General features: G+C 40.1%; 1 protein-coding gene and 1 non-coding gene across 2 annotated transcripts; one reads left to right on the top strand and one right to left on the bottom strand.

The window, feature by feature from the left end:
- Window positions 1–396: 396 nt before the first annotated feature.
- Window positions 397–484, bottom strand: trnar-ucu. Its single transcript is given in 2 exon segments — window positions 397–432; window positions 448–484. It is a non-coding gene; the product is annotated as a tRNA-Arg (tRNA).
- Window positions 485–6158: 5674 nt separating this feature from the next.
- coro1b (coronin, actin binding protein, 1B) lies at window positions 6159–15555 on the top strand. Its single transcript, XM_034136899.1, has 11 exons — window positions 6159–6596; window positions 7852–8059; window positions 8309–8431; window positions 9413–9542; window positions 11035–11216; window positions 11315–11434; window positions 12276–12380; window positions 12458–12603; window positions 13177–13234; window positions 13373–13675; window positions 14124–15555. The coding sequence occupies exons 2-11, from the start codon at window positions 7856–7858 to the stop codon at window positions 14244–14246; spliced, it is 1494 nt and encodes a 497-aa protein (XP_033992790.1). The 5' UTR covers window positions 6159–6596; window positions 7852–7855; the 3' UTR covers window positions 14247–15555.
- The last annotated feature ends 2104 nt before the right edge of the window (window positions 15556–17659 follow it).

Below are 17659 nucleotides of genomic sequence, written 5' to 3'. Positions count from 1 at the left end.
AATTGTGTTTAATTTTGAAATATACAATCGGAAACCAACTTGATTGTTTCTTGCGAAATTGACACAAAGTTGAATATTAACTACTAACCAGCTAGCTTAGCTACGTTTATCACGGATGTATCATAGAGTTTAGTTTTAAAATAATACCTCCGTGACGTTAACCTTAGCCACAAGTGTCAAATAAATTGACATTAAATAACAATTAAAGTTTACTAAACTATTTAGAACAGATAGTAGTATATGTTATTGATGTTAACGTGGAGGTTGGTTGCCGGCTAGCTAACGTTACCCTACCCTGAAAAATGTCAAAAATGTAACAAACTACACTGAAAAGTGTGAATTTGTGATTGTTATTAAATGAGGGCGAGTCCGATACCAAGTGCTCAAACAAAAATTCGACTCCGGTGGGACTCGAACCCACAACCTTTGAATTACTACATTGCAACCTAGAAGTCCAATGCGCTATCCATTGCGCCACGGAGCCACCTGTTGCACATGATATCCATTGTACTATTTCAATTTCCCTTGTGATAATATTGTATTTTAGTATTTTTATATTAACACCGATGACATCTTACCAGATCTCTCCTTGAATTAGCAATATCTATTATTAAATGGACTTTATGAACCTGCAGTATGAAATGTTGACCACTAGGAGACGCTAAAAGACCGTGTAAAACAGGTTCCGCCGTGTGAAATGTTGACCACTAGGGGCGCTCAAAGACCGTGCATAACAGATTCGGCAGTATAAGGCCAAATTCCAACCAAAAAAATCCAAACCGGCCCTACACCTGTGAGTCGAGCTCATTCTTGGTAGTTAAAGGGCCCATGTCATGGCCATTTCCACTGATCATAATTACATTGTTGAGGTATACTAAAATAGATTTATACTGTGCAATTTTCCAAACTCACATTGGTTTCGCATACAGCATCTCTGTCAAGCATGTGTATTCAGCAGTATTCACTTTCTCCACTAAACGACTCGTTGGAGCTCTTGCCCCCCCCTCCCTGTGAGCCTAGTGTGCTCCGATTGGTCAGCTCGGCCACTCGTTCTGATTAGTCAACCACCAGAGAGGCTGCGCCCATGTCAGTGCTTTTCCCGGCTGCTCTCAGCGTAACATCAGTCTTATCATGGCGTCGGTACAGCGGTATATTTTATATACATATATATTTTTAACTGTTGTTATAGAAGAGTGTGACGGCCCCAGGGCCTTTGTCTTACGATGGGGTGGAGCTGAAGAGGCTAATCAGCACGATCACGGACACCTCCGGACACAGTCTCTCTCCAAAGCGGCTGCAGGAAGACTAACTCTGCGATCCTCTCAACCACCTATCTCTGCATTTACCACAATAAATGTGCCGTGGTTTTGTAAACTCGTGTATGTCTCCTTGTCTTTCCGTTGTGGCCTACGAGCTACTCTCATAACAAAGAGTAAGTTATTTTTACCCGTTATAAACTACTACTGTTTGATGAGAAATCAAATCATGGTTTGCTATATATGAATTCAGGGAAGAAAGGATAGGCCTACTAAGTATTTCCATTCAACTTTATTTTTAGAAATGTACAAAATGAACATAAATATACATATATACACACGGTATATCATTCATTCCTCCTCCTCGCATCTTGCCTGCGCACAGTCGGTGCGGTGCCTTTTAGCACGAAGCCTCAGTAGTAGTCGAAGTCCCTTCCCCGTCATGGATTGTCCGCCAGGATCTGGCTGGACGAAATCAAATGCAAATCACAAAATATTAGAGAAACTTAGTTGTTTTAGATTCGTTAGTAGTAGTTGTGTAATGAACAGCTTGCCTGCTAATATGCTAACCTAGCTTTGTTTACCTTGGTAGCTAACACGATATGAACGTTAGCTTGGAGGAAAGGCAACTATAATGCAGTGTAATAAAACTACTATGAACAAAAGCTAGTGGTTCATATTAGGCTAGCAATAACGTGTTTATAATTGCAATCGTATACGGGTATTCTGCTACCATACAATGTAACTTGCATGAATACATTGTTTTGCGCTAGCATACAGCTAGCCTCGTTAGCTACATACGGTCACAATGTACGGTAAATCACAGTAGAGTATACTGTATGAGTATTCCGTGTGTGTGACTGCAGACATTCTCCTGCCATGACAAACATGTAAGGCCATCTGCTGACATTGTAGTTGATATATTTAAACGCTAGCAACGTAGCATCACAAAAATGTTTTTCCGACCAAAACTAGCTCTAGCTCCGTGTGTTAGATCGCTACGCCAGCTATAATGTAATTACGTTTCGCGACTGACCGGCAAATCACCCGGAGTATACTGTCAATAGGTATTTTGGGTGTGAATGCAGACATTCTCCTGCTATGAGATACATGTATGCAAGGCCATCTGCTGATATTAGAGTTGATATATGGAAACTCTAGCAACTTAGTTAGCACAGTTAGCACTGTGTCAATGGCTTAGCAGTCCAACACAGTTTACACATTTAAACAGTCTTGTTTGATAAATACACAAATAACAATGCAAACTTACAGGTTGTATACCCAGATCTTCCCCTGCTCCAAACGGTCCAAACAAGCTGTGCATATCCGGCCTCAAACTGGGCAATGTTTTGGAAGTTTTCGTCTGTGAAATGCCGGTTCTTCGAACCTCTGGAGGAGGAACACGCCGCTGCTGGTGTGGCCATAGCTCTTCGGGATTGGTCCATTTCGTTCCGGGTACCGCATGACATCAGGCGGTACCCGGAAGAATCAAATGGGCAGTGACGTATCTCCAACGAGGCGTTTTGGGGAGGTATTTTCTGTGTTAGAGTTTTACTCGCTACAGGGTGTACTTTGAGGGTTTTGACTCTGCACACCGTTTACATGCATAAAAACCTTCATAACACACAAGGGGACGGGTAATAACCGGAAAAGCATGACATGGGAGCTTTAAATGATCCATTGATTGTATTCACAACCTACCCTAAAGTATGGTAAAATAATAAATAAGCTCCACCTTTACATGTTCTGACATAAAAGGGTTTGAGTGGGATTCGAAACCGCGCTCGCAGGCGTATTTCGGCTACTTGATGGTTATCAAACTAACTAAGCGCTATATCTCATTCTTGGTAGTGATAGCCAATCACGTTCCCGTATGCTACGAAGATTCTACCAATAATTGACAGCTATGGCCAATCAGCGCTCGTATCGCTACAAAGAATTGGCCGGTCGGCAACCACGAATTGACCAATCAGCGATACCTGGCGACTCAGCGGTTACCGGCGAACGAGAAAATCACTTCTTCCCAGCAACATCACGAAAGTAAGTACATCATTTATACATGTTGTTGTTGTAAACGCTTGTAAAATTGTCTTATTAATTATATGTAAAGTAAAGAACATATTGCTCAGTGACATTTTACTCACGACTAGCGAACCGGACCTGTCCCATCAAGGTATCAAATCAAGTTTTATTTATATAGCACATTTGAAAACGATTTTTGGTCGAGCCAAAGTGCTGTACATAAAAATACCCTACAGTAAAGACACTTTACAGCAAATACAACAGCAAAGTTTGTGCAGAATATCAGTATGAGAAAACGACACCCTCTGTCCTTAGACCCTCACATCGTACAAGGAAAAACTTCCGGAGAAAAACCCACAGTTTAAAGGGGAAAATGGGAGAAACCTCAGGAAGAGCAACAGAGGAGGGATCCCTCTCCCAGGACGGACAGACGTGCAATAGATGCCGTCAGTGGCGCCGCCCCACCTCTTCCCATATTAAAAAATAAAAATAAATATTTTAAAAAATATATTTATTTTTATTTTTATTTTTAATGAACAAGGTAAATATTATATAATTGGTATCAGTAAAATGTATAATCTACAATAAAATCTCGTTTAAAATTGTGTTACGATGTCTAAAGTTACTGATAAGTCACATGTTTCCTGCCTGGCCTTGCCCGTGTACCTTCTCTCGTCTGGGCGCTAAGAGAGGAGCCCTCAACCAGTGCAGCAGCAGCCACTAGCAGCTGACTGTTGCTATCTGTAACGTGTAAACTATGCCGCGAAAACATAATTTCAGCCAATCAGCGTCGTCAAATATGATGGTCACAGGGCTCCTACGTGAGCGCCCTGTCTGTGAGTTGTTTGGACTCGTATCCAAGGAGACAAAACAGGAAGCTGTCATACACTCTGGAAGCTACCATTAGCAGCTAATGAAAACTCCGTTTTTGACATAAAAATGGAATTATGGATCATCAATCATTTTTCAAAGTGACAGACACATTGGATTAACCTATGGATTAACCTTCAGCTGCGTTTTTCTCGTTTTTGATCAGAATTGTTATTCTGCAAAAGGTGAGCATATCTCCATGTTTTGCTACCTAAAGCTACGTTGTGTGATGTCTGTATTTGCTTCCCCTGTCGCGAGTTCTGATCGCTCAGTGATGATATGATGATATATATATTTCTAGAATATGTGGAATCTCAGTTTGTAAGCTTGTTTGTGCATATCCGATAAGTATATCGATTGATTTATACCTAGAGTGCGTTAGCATTTTTTCGCTCAGGGCTCATTTAGACGCTTCTTGTGAGACTTGTGTTTTGTTTCGGTAAACATGGTTCATATCATCAGTTAGATGCGTTTCCTCTGAGTAGGACACATGAATAGTTTATTACATTTTAAGAAGCCCTGAGACACAGTTTCGTGAGAAAAAAAACGGGGGGAAAAAGCCCCTTAACAGGTTAAATGGGAATTAAATCAGTGTTCCCAAAGCCCCGGTGTTCTGCAGTTTGTGTGGGCCTACTGTACTGTTGCACAGTTTATGCTGTAGAAACTATGTCCAGGACAAGGTGTTTGGAAGTTTTGGAAGATTCATAGCTAACCACACTGAAGTTATGGAGGTATTGATCAGTCTTCTCATATTTTTAAGCCTCAAATTGTCCTTCTCCCCCCCCCCCCCTCTAACATCACCAGAAGTCATGATTTAAGGGGTCTTTTCTCAAAAAAAATTACCGGGGGAGCATCCCCCCGGACCCCTCTAGTATTGTTTGATCACCATTTCCACAGCCCCACCTAAAATATTTTCCACCAGCCGCCACTGGATGCCGTGTGTAAATCGAAGAGATAATACATTTTACAGCGTAGGTAGACCGAATGTTTGGAAATGCATGTGTAAGAAGATGAATCCACGAAGATGTCAAAAACAATCCTGTGGGAGCCATCAGGGAAGCAGCATGACGAGACCCAGGCAGGACCGCAGAGACAGGCCCAGCCACGACCCGAAGTCCACGACTTAATCCAGAACTCAGGATAGAGGAAGGTATGTTGTTATAGGCTAGTTGGTTTTCAGATAGCGGATGTGCTGTGAATTTAACATTGACATATCTGGCTAAATAACCTGCCTGTTTTTATGACATGACCAATAATGTAATGAGAGGGGCACATTTAATACAGGAAGAAGGAGATTTTTTAAATGTTTAGTTTAGTGTAATACAAAAACATAAAATACCATCGTTGGTGTTTGATTTAGTAAAAGAGTTTGTGTCAATGACTTTGTTACAATTTTCAATTTTTATTTTTGTTAATTTGGGGAGATACAGAACATTTTGGGGAACATTTTGGGGTAATAAATACAATATTTATGCAGCCTAACTCTGCTTTTATTTTATTTCTTAATATTTGTTGGGATGTGTTTTAGTAATTTATTAAATAAATAAAAAACGGTTAACTTTGGCCCGGACACCCGAGGGCTGAATGCTTAACAGCGGTACGGGTTCGAAACCAAGTGCCCTTTGTTGCATGTTGTCCCTTAATGTCCCTACTTTTCTTTCCATTTTAAACACTCCTGTCAAAACGGAAGCTTGTTTTAAAACATTTGTTTTTCAGTTTAACATCCATGTTAACAATCAGAACTTTACAAAAGTCTTCCAAAACCGGTTTATTCATTACAAAACAGGGGCTTTCTTCCCCACGCATGCGCAGAATGGTTAGACTGGACACAGGCATATTAATGATTCATTAAGTTTGAACATTTATACATTAAACTGTCTAATATTTAACATTCTCTAGTTTAAAGAGTTTTCCCAAGTGCGTATACCACGTCGTATACATCCGGTCAGTGCCAATCTGGATTTAGGCGGAAGATATCGCTCTTGACTCTCTGCGTGTCTTTGATATATCCTCCCATGAGCGGAAGTGTACGGGATTCTGCCTTTCTGCTGAATCCAAATCGTTTGTAAAGGGGGAACACCGTCTGCATCGCTTCCCACAGCATCACCATCAGCTTGTCTGCATTCCTCGTCGCTGTGCACCATTTACATTAGCTACATATTAGCCCGGGACATGCGCTATCCGGTTAGGCTTTTACTACACCAGACATGCGTAGTTAATGACAAACCAACATGAGAATAGCTGCGACAGCGGTAACAATAAGAATGCGAATGTACTACTAGTGGACGTATTTTGTTTTAGGTCTGCGCAATCGACGTGAACGCCTGCCTGGACACGGGAGAGGATTAAGTTACTGCTGCTGGCGGAGGATTATTTTATTGGCCTCATCCTGTCACGCCCGAATCTTTGGTGATCTTTTTTTCCCCATTAGGACAGGTCGAAAGCCAGGTATGCTATTGTGTTCCAGAAAAATGTCTTGAAATGTCTGGGATTAACTACGCATTGCTGTACGTCCTTTGTTGCCTGTAGTTACTCTTGGCTACATGTTTTCGCGTTGTGTGTAGACAACAATAGAAACCCCAATATAAACGGTGTTAAATACTGGATAATTTGTAACGGTACAGCAGGGAATTAAAACAACCGTTACTAAAAGTAGTGTCGTGGGGTCTACTGCACGAGCTGCATGGATGTGAAGCAGTTTTATCGCCGCTAAAACTAGTGGGGAATAATGGACGACAGCCTGCATACCTGCTTTAAGACAATTTGCTTTGACAACTGTGAAACATTAGGTACATGGCAGATGGAGTTACTGGATCCCAGCAGCTCGGACTGCCCAACCCCTCAGCGTGTTTTGGTTTCAGGCGGTTCATGCCCTTTTGTCCACTGGAGACTGACTGTACTTTTTCAGAACTGGCTCCTATCATAAAATAATTTGCCTGCTGTTTTGACACCCCCTATTATTTCTAGCTGACAACATAAAGAGGTTGTGGATTCCCTGAATAACTTATCTGAGTGTTCAATAATCGGAATTAGCTGGACAGATACCGAAAGCTTTAACAAAGTTAATTTGTTCCACTTTTGAGGAATTTAAATTACTAAAGCCATAATTAAAGAGGCTTATATAGTTATATTTTTACTTAAGCTCCTTCCATATGGGACAACAAAACATATCTATTGATTTACACCAAAAGTATAACAGTAAATCATCTTACAAATATACAAAACTTAAAGTGAAACGTATCAATAACACATTCAAATGTAATGTTCAGAATAGCAGCAATAAGTCAATAAATGCTCCAAGTTAAGGTTATCTTTTCTTGTTTCTAGCTTTTTGGCTTCAACTGTTAATATTTAACTCGTCTTCAGGCATCCTTGATGTTTACAGAAAGTATTGTGTGGTTGTAGGTGAAACCATAATTAAAATAAAATAAGGTTTCATACCATTAATGTGGCACATTGAAGCACCCTGCAGCAGTGCCTGAAAATGTGCATATAAGGCATTACAATGTTAACTATCAAAAGAATGTATTACAAAGTCAACACAGCGTATGTGTTTAACTTTGGCACAGGTAGTTCATTTACAATAGCCATAGCAATAACTTGATTTGTTCAACCAACAGTTTAAAGAAGATTAGGTACCACTGTTTTCATCTTAATATGCCACATTATTCACTTGTGATGGGGGTTTTAATTTTCTCCACAGAGACATGTCTTTCCGACGAGGTGTGGTCCGGCAGAGCAAGTTCCGCCATGTCTTCGCCCAAGCGTGGAAAGCTGAGCACTGCATCGACGATATCAGAGTGTCCCGAGTGACGTGGGACACCTCCCTCTGTGCGGTCAACCCCAAATTCATCGCCGTTATCATCGAATCCGGCGGAGGAGGGGCCTTCCTCGTTGTTCCCATCAGCAAGGTTGCATTACATTCAGCATTATAAAAAACAGTCGATCAATACATTTTAAACGCCTGTATCTTGTTTCCTATTTTCCATTCTGCTACTAAAAGCAAAATGTCAGCAAGTCTTTGATGCTTAGTCCTGGAATGCACATACAGCGCTTTCACAGTTCAAAGGCAATTGGTGGACAAAGGTTATCCTCCTGTAATATGTTAAAGTTTCTCTAGCTAACTGTCTCAGATCTTAACTTTTTGATTTCTCCCACAGGCAGGCCGAATCGATCAGTCCAGTCCTACAGTGTGTGGACATTTAGCCCCGGTGCTGGACATCCAGTGGTCTCCTCATGACGACAACATCATCGCAAGTGCCTCAGAGGACTGCACCGTGAAGGTAGGTCAACACTTGGCAAGCCTGTGTGATGGTGGCTTTGTGGCCCTTAATCAGTTATTGCTGTCGCATATGACAAAGGCCACCCTGACCACAGATGTGTCAACTAGGTCTGTTTCTATTAAAGAGCTGCTACTGTTTGTAGTGTCACATGATGTAATTACTGTTTCAAAGCCATGTTTCATTCTGGTAACAATACAATTGTGAAAAAGAGAGAGAATCTTTTTTCCAGAATCTCTTAAGACAGAGGGGACACATATTAATGTATAAAAGACATGAGAAAGTGGATTTTGCATACAAGGTAACCTTTAAGTGAACCTGAAATTGTTTGCCAAGAGTGACTTCAATGCCACTCGTTTGTGCACAAACTATGAACTTAAAGCTACAAGAGGGTTAGCTTAGCTCGGAACAAATGCAAGAAGCAGGTGGCAACAGCTAGCATTACTTTGGCTAATCACCTGTAAAGCTTAATGAATAACAGGTCATATTTGATTTATTTTACTCAAATGTGATACAATGACAATCTGTTGTTTTACAAGGGATTATGTGGTGAACTAGTCAAGCTATCTTTTCCCCCTAGTCTTTATGCTAAGCTAAGCTAACTGTTTCGTTGCTGTAGCTTCATATTAACCAAACAGGCATAAGTGGTATCAAGCGTAACATCTAAGTCTTAGCAAGGAAGCTAATAAGATAGATTTTGAAAATGTTAAACTATTCCAGAACAAGGAAAAACACTTTTCCTATATTCCTCCATATTTGCGAATGGGTTGAAAACGCTAACTGGCCTCAAACTCCATGAGAGTAGTTACTGTTAGGATCAATTAAAGTTGTCGGCATAACTTTTTTTCCTTGCTCTGCCTTAAGAGTGTTTAATTTGCTCTGACCAAAAACCTATTATATGTCAATGCATCACAAACACATCAGTAGTCCTCGTGCACCTGAATGAATCACATTCATACGTCTGCTGTGTCTGGTGGTTTGAAGGTGTGGCAGATACCAGACGGAGGCCTGACCAGCCCCATGACTGAGGCCATTGTGACCCTCGAAGGACACAGTAAAAGAGTGGGAATCCTGGCTTGGCACCCAACTGCCTTCAACATCCTCATGACTGCAGGTAACGCCATTCATCACATCCTGGTGCCCTGTAATTGGTTTTTAAAAGACTGCTTAGATTGTCTGTGACTGCTGAAATATACCTTGTTGGCATTACTCACTGTAGGGACCATGAATTAAAGTGTACCATCATGCAAAAAGACCAATGTGGTTTATAATGTGTTTTACATACATTTACATAGAAAACTAAAAGAAGGGTGTGTGCTAGCTAGCAGACCATATCAAAGGAGTTTCTTTATTACATACAACTCGTTGTCATTCAACAAGCATTGATGCTCACTTTTTAACAACATTTAACAAAAACTACGACATGGTTGCAAACTTTACTTGTTTTTGTATCCATGTCGTAAACACTGCACATTATCCAGATAATCTTCTTCTTTGTAAATAGTGTGTCTTAAAGAACAGTTCTTATCTTACTGTGTTGGTGTTCAGTGATAGATTTTAATAATACTGCCTTATACAAGCCAGGAAATCGATTTAGCCAATTAGCAATCCATAACATGTAATGGAAGTATAACGGAGAGAGAAAGACGTGATAAACTTGAAAAAGAATTACACTTTGCTGCAAAGATATGTTGTTTGATTGTTTTATGTGTCGGCATATGTATCCCAAAACACACACTACTCATTTTCTTTTCATTTAATCGTTTATTTGAACCGGGACAGCGCACATCGATGAACACTTTAAAGCAAAATAATGCTTACAAGTGTAAATGAGCCAGATTTGAGCTTTTGAGCTAATTTCCATCCGTAGTCCCGTCACATACAACATATAAGAACATGACATTTATATTCATAACAAAAATAAATACATGATATGCAGAAAGAGCATGAGCAGCATGGCAGTACAATGTAGCAGCTACGGTATATAAAGTGGAGATACCCCTGTATAAAAGTGCATTTAGCGGTGATTACACGTCTGTTTGTTGCTCAACCATTCTTTGAGTTGTCCTTTAAAACTATTGCTTATTACTCATCATGATATACATAGCTCTTAATGGCATTGCTCCACATAAATCAGTTTTTAAACTCAGTATATAGCCGAGGCAGCAATCTCCTTTCTGTTCCTTTATTTAGTATTTATTCTCTTAAAATACCCATATTATGAAAAGGGAGGTTTCTTTTTCTAGGGGCCATGTTGACACTTTAAAATTGTCCATGGAGAAATGCCCCAAGCAAGTATTCAGTAGCTGGGCTGTTTTAAATAAGAGTCAGGACTTCCATTTAGTTTTGACGACACACTAACAGTGTAATTTATATAAATAGAAAGTGAGGCTACACTCCTTTTACTGTCATTCCCTGACTGCCATAACGGTGCAGACATAATAAACAGTGACCAATCAGAACAGAATGTGCGTGTTCGGGAGCTAGTCTTAAAGAAACAGACACTCAAATAGAGACCATGGGGAAATGCACTTATACTCAGGCAGAAAATATGTTTTTGTGTCTGCTTTAAAGCTCTAATGGATGTTGTGTCGTCCTCTCTGCAGGCTGCGATAATGTGATCTGTGTGTGGAACGTGGGCACAGGCGAGCTTGTGTACCAGCTGAGTGATGCCCACCCAGATATGATTTACAGTGTCTGCTGGAACAAGGACGGCAGCGCTGTGTGCACCGTCTGCAAGGACAAGGCTCTGCGAGTCATCGACCCGCGACGCGGCACCGTCCTCAAGGTGATGACACTAAAACAATCCTATAGTGCGTCTTTGCTGGGTCTTTCTATGGTATGAAGCTTCCACATAAGGAATTTACCATCTCATTGTTTGCCTAGGTGAAAGAGAAGGTCCATGATGGCACCAGGCCAATGAGAGCAGTGTTCCTCTCTGATGGGAAGATCCTGACCACAGGCTTCAGCCGGATGAGTGAGAGACAGATGGCATTGTGGGATCCGGTAAGTGCAATACATGTTGTTCATATTGAATGATTCTGCAGTGCAAAGTAGATGTTAATGGACGATTATTGTGCAGTTTGTTTATTTATCAAGACAAAATAAGGGTGTGGCGGTTGATGGACATGTAGTTTGTGCACTGCTACTTGGAGACCTCCTGTCCTGCCGTGGTGCCCTTGAGCAAGGCACCGGACATCCCCCCTCACTCCCATTGCGCTGTACAATAGCTGCCCACTGCTCCTAGTACTAGACTCCTGGTACTAGGATGGGTTAAAAGCAGAGAACACATGTCACTGTGTGTGCTGTGTGCTCTGCCTGTGTGACCATTACAGAGGGGTATCATCCCTCCCAATTCTTCTGCTTTATCTAAGTTAACGTGAGGCTTCAGTGGATATCTTCCTGAGTTACGACCTTTTCAGTACGTCGTTTGTGTTTCCCTGGACAGTGTTTCTGTGTTGAGCTTAAGGGAAGGTAACACAAAGAGGGATTTATTGCTAACACTGTAGCTTTGCCAGATATCTACGGGCCACTCCTACCTTTTTAAGCTGCGTCTTGGATTCAGATCAGATTTGGAATACATTTTTGCATTACGAGAGCAATATTGTCCCACAACTCTTACACTGGAGGTGTGTTAAGAACAGATTTTATCTACAGCAAGTCTTTCAATGTTGATATGGGCACCTATTTAATGTTTTAAACAGACTTGTTGTGAATGTATACTTTCTAAGATCTAACCTTAACCATAGCAAAAGTTTTTTGTGAGGTGGGTTGAATGTATATTTTGTGTACAAGCAAATGCAAGTAGTGTTTAATCAATATTTATTTTGTTTTTGTCTCTGTACAGAAAGATCTGTCTGAGCCAATGGCAGTACAGGAGATGGATACAAGTAATGGAGTTCTTTTACCCTTTTATGACCCTGATACCAACATGGTGTACCTGTGTGGAAAGGTACAGATTTACAGAAAACACTGATTTACTTCATTTTGGGTTCAGTCGTCTTGATCACATGGTCTTCTGGCTTTCAGGGGGACTGCACCATCCGGTATTTTGAAGTGACAGACGAGTCCCCGTATGTTCACTTCCTCAGCTTATACAGCAGCAAGGAGCCTCAGAGAGGTGCCGGATTTCTTAGCAAAAGAGGTGTCGATGTCAACAAGTGTGAAATTGCCAGGTAAATGTGTTCGGTCATGCTTTAAAAAAAAATAAAAATAATTGTCCAATTAGTTTAACATAGTTTTAAAGGGCTAGTGATATATATATCTTTTTTAATCATTGTCAACTTAGTCCATCCTTAATCCTACTTTCTATCGTCAGTATAGCCAAACCCTCTCATAACTTATCCATACGTGCCATAGAACGAATTGTTGTCAACAATCTATTACAAAAACACAACGTTCTTCCATTACCCGGAAAATATTAACTATATATACTACATATTATACCAAATGTCTATTAGTCTGTAGCTGAAAATATTCCCCAAATAATTCAATATTAACACAGCTTGAGTTGTGTTTGTTAAAACTACAGAGCCCAGCTTTTTAAGGAAGTTACTGACCCTTGTAGAAATGATGTAATGGATTTTATTCTGTAGGAATAATTGGGCTGAAGTGCCAGCGTTATCATCAATAAGTAGCATTCAGTGACATGTTTCTGAGGTTGGGTCTTCTCATGGTGTTTGTTTATATAAAAAGAAAATATTGTATACACCAGCCTTATCCTGACATATTTCCTGGTCCTCTTTTAGGTTCTACAAACTGCATGAAAGGAAAGTGGAACCCATTTCTATGACTGTACCACGAAAGGTAAGCCATCCGCAGCCTTTAAAAAGTCAAACCTATCAAAAAAGGATCCATTTATGTTGCTTGGATAAGAAAATGCCTGCGAAGTCGATCCATAACTGTATAATTAAATCAATGTTCTGTCTCCATCTTGCCTCCCAGTCAGATCTGTTTCAGGGAGACCTCTACCCAGACACAGCTGGGTCAGAGCCAGCTCTCCTGGCTGATGAGTGGATCGCTGGGCAGGATGCCCCGCCCCTGTTGGTCTCTCTGAGCGGCGGGTACGCAGCTCCTCAATCCAAGCACAGAGAAATCCTCAAAAGCAAACCCAAGCTCGCCCCGCAGGACTCTGGGAACGCCACGCCTTCGAATGCAGCCGCTCCCACATCGCACTCTGCAGAAGAAGAGGTGCCACGAGTAGCCACGAGAGAGACGGATGGAAATGCCGAGAGACCGAAGAGAGAGGTGAGTGGAGAGAGTCATTAGAGCCGGCCAGTTTATTGATATAATATTGATATTGCGATTTCAGACTAGATATAGTCAAGATTTTGACTATTATAATATTTTAAGAGTTGTTTTTTCCTGGTTAAAAAAGGCTGTGCAAATTAAAGTGGGCCCTATCATGCTTTTTGTGGCTTTCCTTTCCCCGTAGTGTGTTATATAGTTTTTTTGTGCATGCAAGTGGTCTGCAAGGGCTCAAACCCCAAAATTTCCTCCAGAGGGAGTTTCTCTCCCACGGATAAATTACATACCCCACCTTTAAGCAGTTGCCCATCACAACAGAGCCTTTTTGAACATTAAAGCATGGAAACATGCCACAGTAGCGGCACAAAGTACAACTATGTGCCTGAAAATGAGCATAATGTGTTCACTTTAAAAGTTGTTTTCTGACCTTTTCACTCCTTTCTTTCAGGAGGAATTGCTGAACGAGTTGTTAGCAGAGATGAAGGCGTTGCGGGCCGTCGTCCTCGCTCAGAGCCAGAGAATCGAGTTGCTGGAGAGGCAGCTGGCTCGCATCGAGGATGGGGATGTATGAGCAAGGCGGCGCACCACTACATTCAACGGGCACTATTACTAGATCCATAGACCATAGCCTTACTATAATCAACAGTAACTCAAGCTGTGCGAGTGGAAGAATGTAGTGTCGATTAGCGACTTATCTATGAATCACAGTGGCTTTACAACCAGGTCACTTATTGTGAAGAAAACCAGACGACAATTTCTGATTTCCAGACTGTGGATCAAAGCGGGGTGTCATCTGCATAGAGTGATATGTTTTGTTTTTCATATGAAGGAGTATTGTTGCAGCTTTTTGGTGGTATTTATAGTGCAACTTTGAGCTTTGCAAAACCCACACACTAATTTTGAAGAGCTTTGAAGGCATAACAATGGCACTAATGCCTCAAAATAATGCATAAACTAGAGAAATTAAGCATTTAAAAAAAAAAGTTAATGAAGGCTGACATTCTATAGCAAGGCGATTAAGTACCTCTAATATGATTTTCTTTCTTTAAAGCACTCACACATGTTACCATTAGGGCTATGTAACCAGGTAGTTAAAGCTGCTAAACTGTGATGTCCTTTCAAACCCCCCGATTGTTAGTTCATCGTGTGACTTGTGCTTTGTTTTACGCCGTGTGTATGTAGGAAAATCTCTTGGTACACAAATCATGACCTTGACAGTGAGAATTATGTGACTGATAGCTGAGGAGAGCGTAGTTGAATAGTTACGTGTATTGTAATTCTGTGTAGTCTTTGCAGTCCATGTTATCCAGAGAGAGTTGCAGTATTGAAGAGTTGTCCGAGATATCCCAAGGCAAGATATTTATTGAGATAAATACGCAGAAATACTTGCCTCCCCTTTTTCATCTTTTACCCCTTAAAGAACCATGATCTCTGGTGTCACTTTTTTTCAGAAATGTAAGCTAAAATGAGAGTTGTTCTATGGACAGGACCTAACACTACTTACAGTGCAATCTTACTAAAACACTTTAGATTTCTCAGTGTTGCAGCTACAAAAGAGAGGAAGTGACACAGTGATATTTTTTTTAAAGTTTGATATTGCATTTATATAGGTGTTAAAAGATGGAGTGATCTTTTTACATTTTTTTTTTAATTTTAGTTTTGTGTTTTTTTGCCATTATATTTACAGGCGTCCTTTTTACTTCTCCACGAGTCGGTTATGTGTAGCAATGGTACATTCCACGTCAAGCTTTTCCCTTTGTCATTAAGGGATTTATATTTCTTTATGCACTGACCTCTTAACACCAACTGTAAAACCAGTAGCAGATTAATGAGACTACATTGTGAAAACTTAATAAACATTCATTATTCCTTTGTATTAACGGAATGGCTCTTTATTTGCAACAAGAAAGGTTCTGACTTAGATCACATATATGTGGGATTTTAGGTGAAGTTATGTGTTTGCTACTCAAAACAACACATGTACACACCCAAAACGCATTGCTGTACCACCCTACAGATTTCACACATTTTATATTGGTTTTTTGTTAATCGTCATCTTAATTTCTGATACTTTAAAAATAACCCTTTGATGTGTTATAAATGTAATCAGTGTCCATAAGTGGCACATCAAATGGACCCTGTAATGCTAATATTCAGGTTAATATTTGTATTTTGTGCCTCTACTCAGTGTTGTAGTCAAGTCACCAATTCACGAGTCCAAGTCACTCTCGAGTCTAAGTCCGAGTCACCCAAGGAGTGTTCGAGTCGAGTCCGAGTCATCATTACCTGTGTTCGAGTCAGTCACCCAAGAAGAGTCCAAGTCAAGTCCGAGTCACAAGTCTTCATGTATTCATCTTAGTGGATATATGTGTTGAAATGTAGCTGCTCCTCTACATTGCTTTTATCCTGTCATGTTATACTAACATGTCTATTGAACTGCTGTGAAGCGAGTTTGGCTACAATTATTGTAATAGGTGCTATACAAATATAAAGCTTATTAATAAAATTATTATTATTATTTATATTATTGTAAATGACCTAACTATATTTAAAATGAATTGCCTTTTAGAGAAGTGATTATATTTGTATGCTAATATTTTCTTATGGTAAAGTTTTCGTTTTGCACTTTTATTTTGATAGTAATAAGATCGGGACTCTTATTTTGAAGGGCACAAGCTCTTACGTTGGTAATGATTGTATAAAAGCAAGGGTGTGCAATAAACAGATACCATCAGTCGGAGAGTCTGACCATCATTCAGCCGGGGACGCTACAATTATTATAGTGAATGTGTATACAGTTTAAAAGGATGTACAGAAACACTTTTTGGGAAAACTATGAGAATGAAGAGAGGTGATTGAAGATGAGAAATTATTGTAAATGTATGTATAAATGTAAATGTAAGTAGGAATAACTTGCATAATGATTTAAAGGACAATCATTGATCAAGTAAGGGGTGGGAATTAATAAGCATTTGCTTCCTCCTACTCCCTTTCGGACACATGATTTATTATTATTATTAATATGAAGACTTTTTTTTGTTGAATATATAAATATTATCATGAATGTGGATAAATACTGTATTTTAACAATACGGTATTCTGTTTTTCACATTTTTATTTTTTATTTGTTATTTTTTTAATCTGTTCGAAATAAAGATTGAAATGAAAATGAAATGAAATGTTTAAATTCTATCAATAAAGATTAAGCCCCAGAAAGCACATGGCTACTTAACATGCAAAATGAGACATTCTGCATGTTAAGTAGCCATGTGCTTTCGTGGCTGAATCTTTATTTATTGATTAGATCACATTGTTCGGATGATAGTGTTCAAGACAGCCTATATGTCTGAACTCGATCCAGTTAGAGTAATGTGTTACGGAGCCTTCTCTTCAATCTTTTTTCCACATAACGAGTATTTTGCGCTGCTCTTTCCCAATGTGGAAGCAGAATGTGTGAAAGCATACAGCACGATGCGGGGTGTGTCTCTGGACATCCCTAGACTGGAATAGCGGGGCCCAGTACCACCGTCAACCACTGTATGCCTTATGGTGGCTTGGTGCTCGATGAATCACTTTGCATCGCTGCTGAGTTGATTTCCGTTCTGTCAGACCTACTCTATCATGCTTTTAGGTGACCTTAAGTTGTTCCATACTTTGCCTGCGGGAATACGAAAAAAATAGTTAAATATACTGAATATTATTTGTTGATCTATTCCACCACTTAATCCCAAATAATGTAGAGGTGTGTTGTAGGTGCCTTAAATAACCCCTTATTTTCTAGTGAGATGTCTTTTTATGTTCATATAATAGTGATTTCAATACCACCCCAAAATGATCACTGGTTCCATCCTGGCCACCCCACTGAAAATGTCCTGGCTCCGCCACTGGTGGTTTCGTGAACAATGGTGACACTGCAGTCCAGATTTTGGCGGTAATGCAACTGAACAGTCACTCAGAGAATTTAGTCAAGTCTCAAAACCTGTT

Source organism: Trematomus bernacchii, unplaced genomic scaffold, assembly GCF_902827165.1.
Source record: "Trematomus bernacchii unplaced genomic scaffold, fTreBer1.1, whole genome shotgun sequence".
Classification (NCBI taxonomy): Eukaryota; Metazoa; Chordata; class Actinopteri; order Perciformes; family Nototheniidae; genus Trematomus; species Trematomus bernacchii.
The sequence above is the reverse complement of the archived record's forward strand: the minus strand, read 5'-3'. Positions and strand labels throughout refer to the sequence as shown.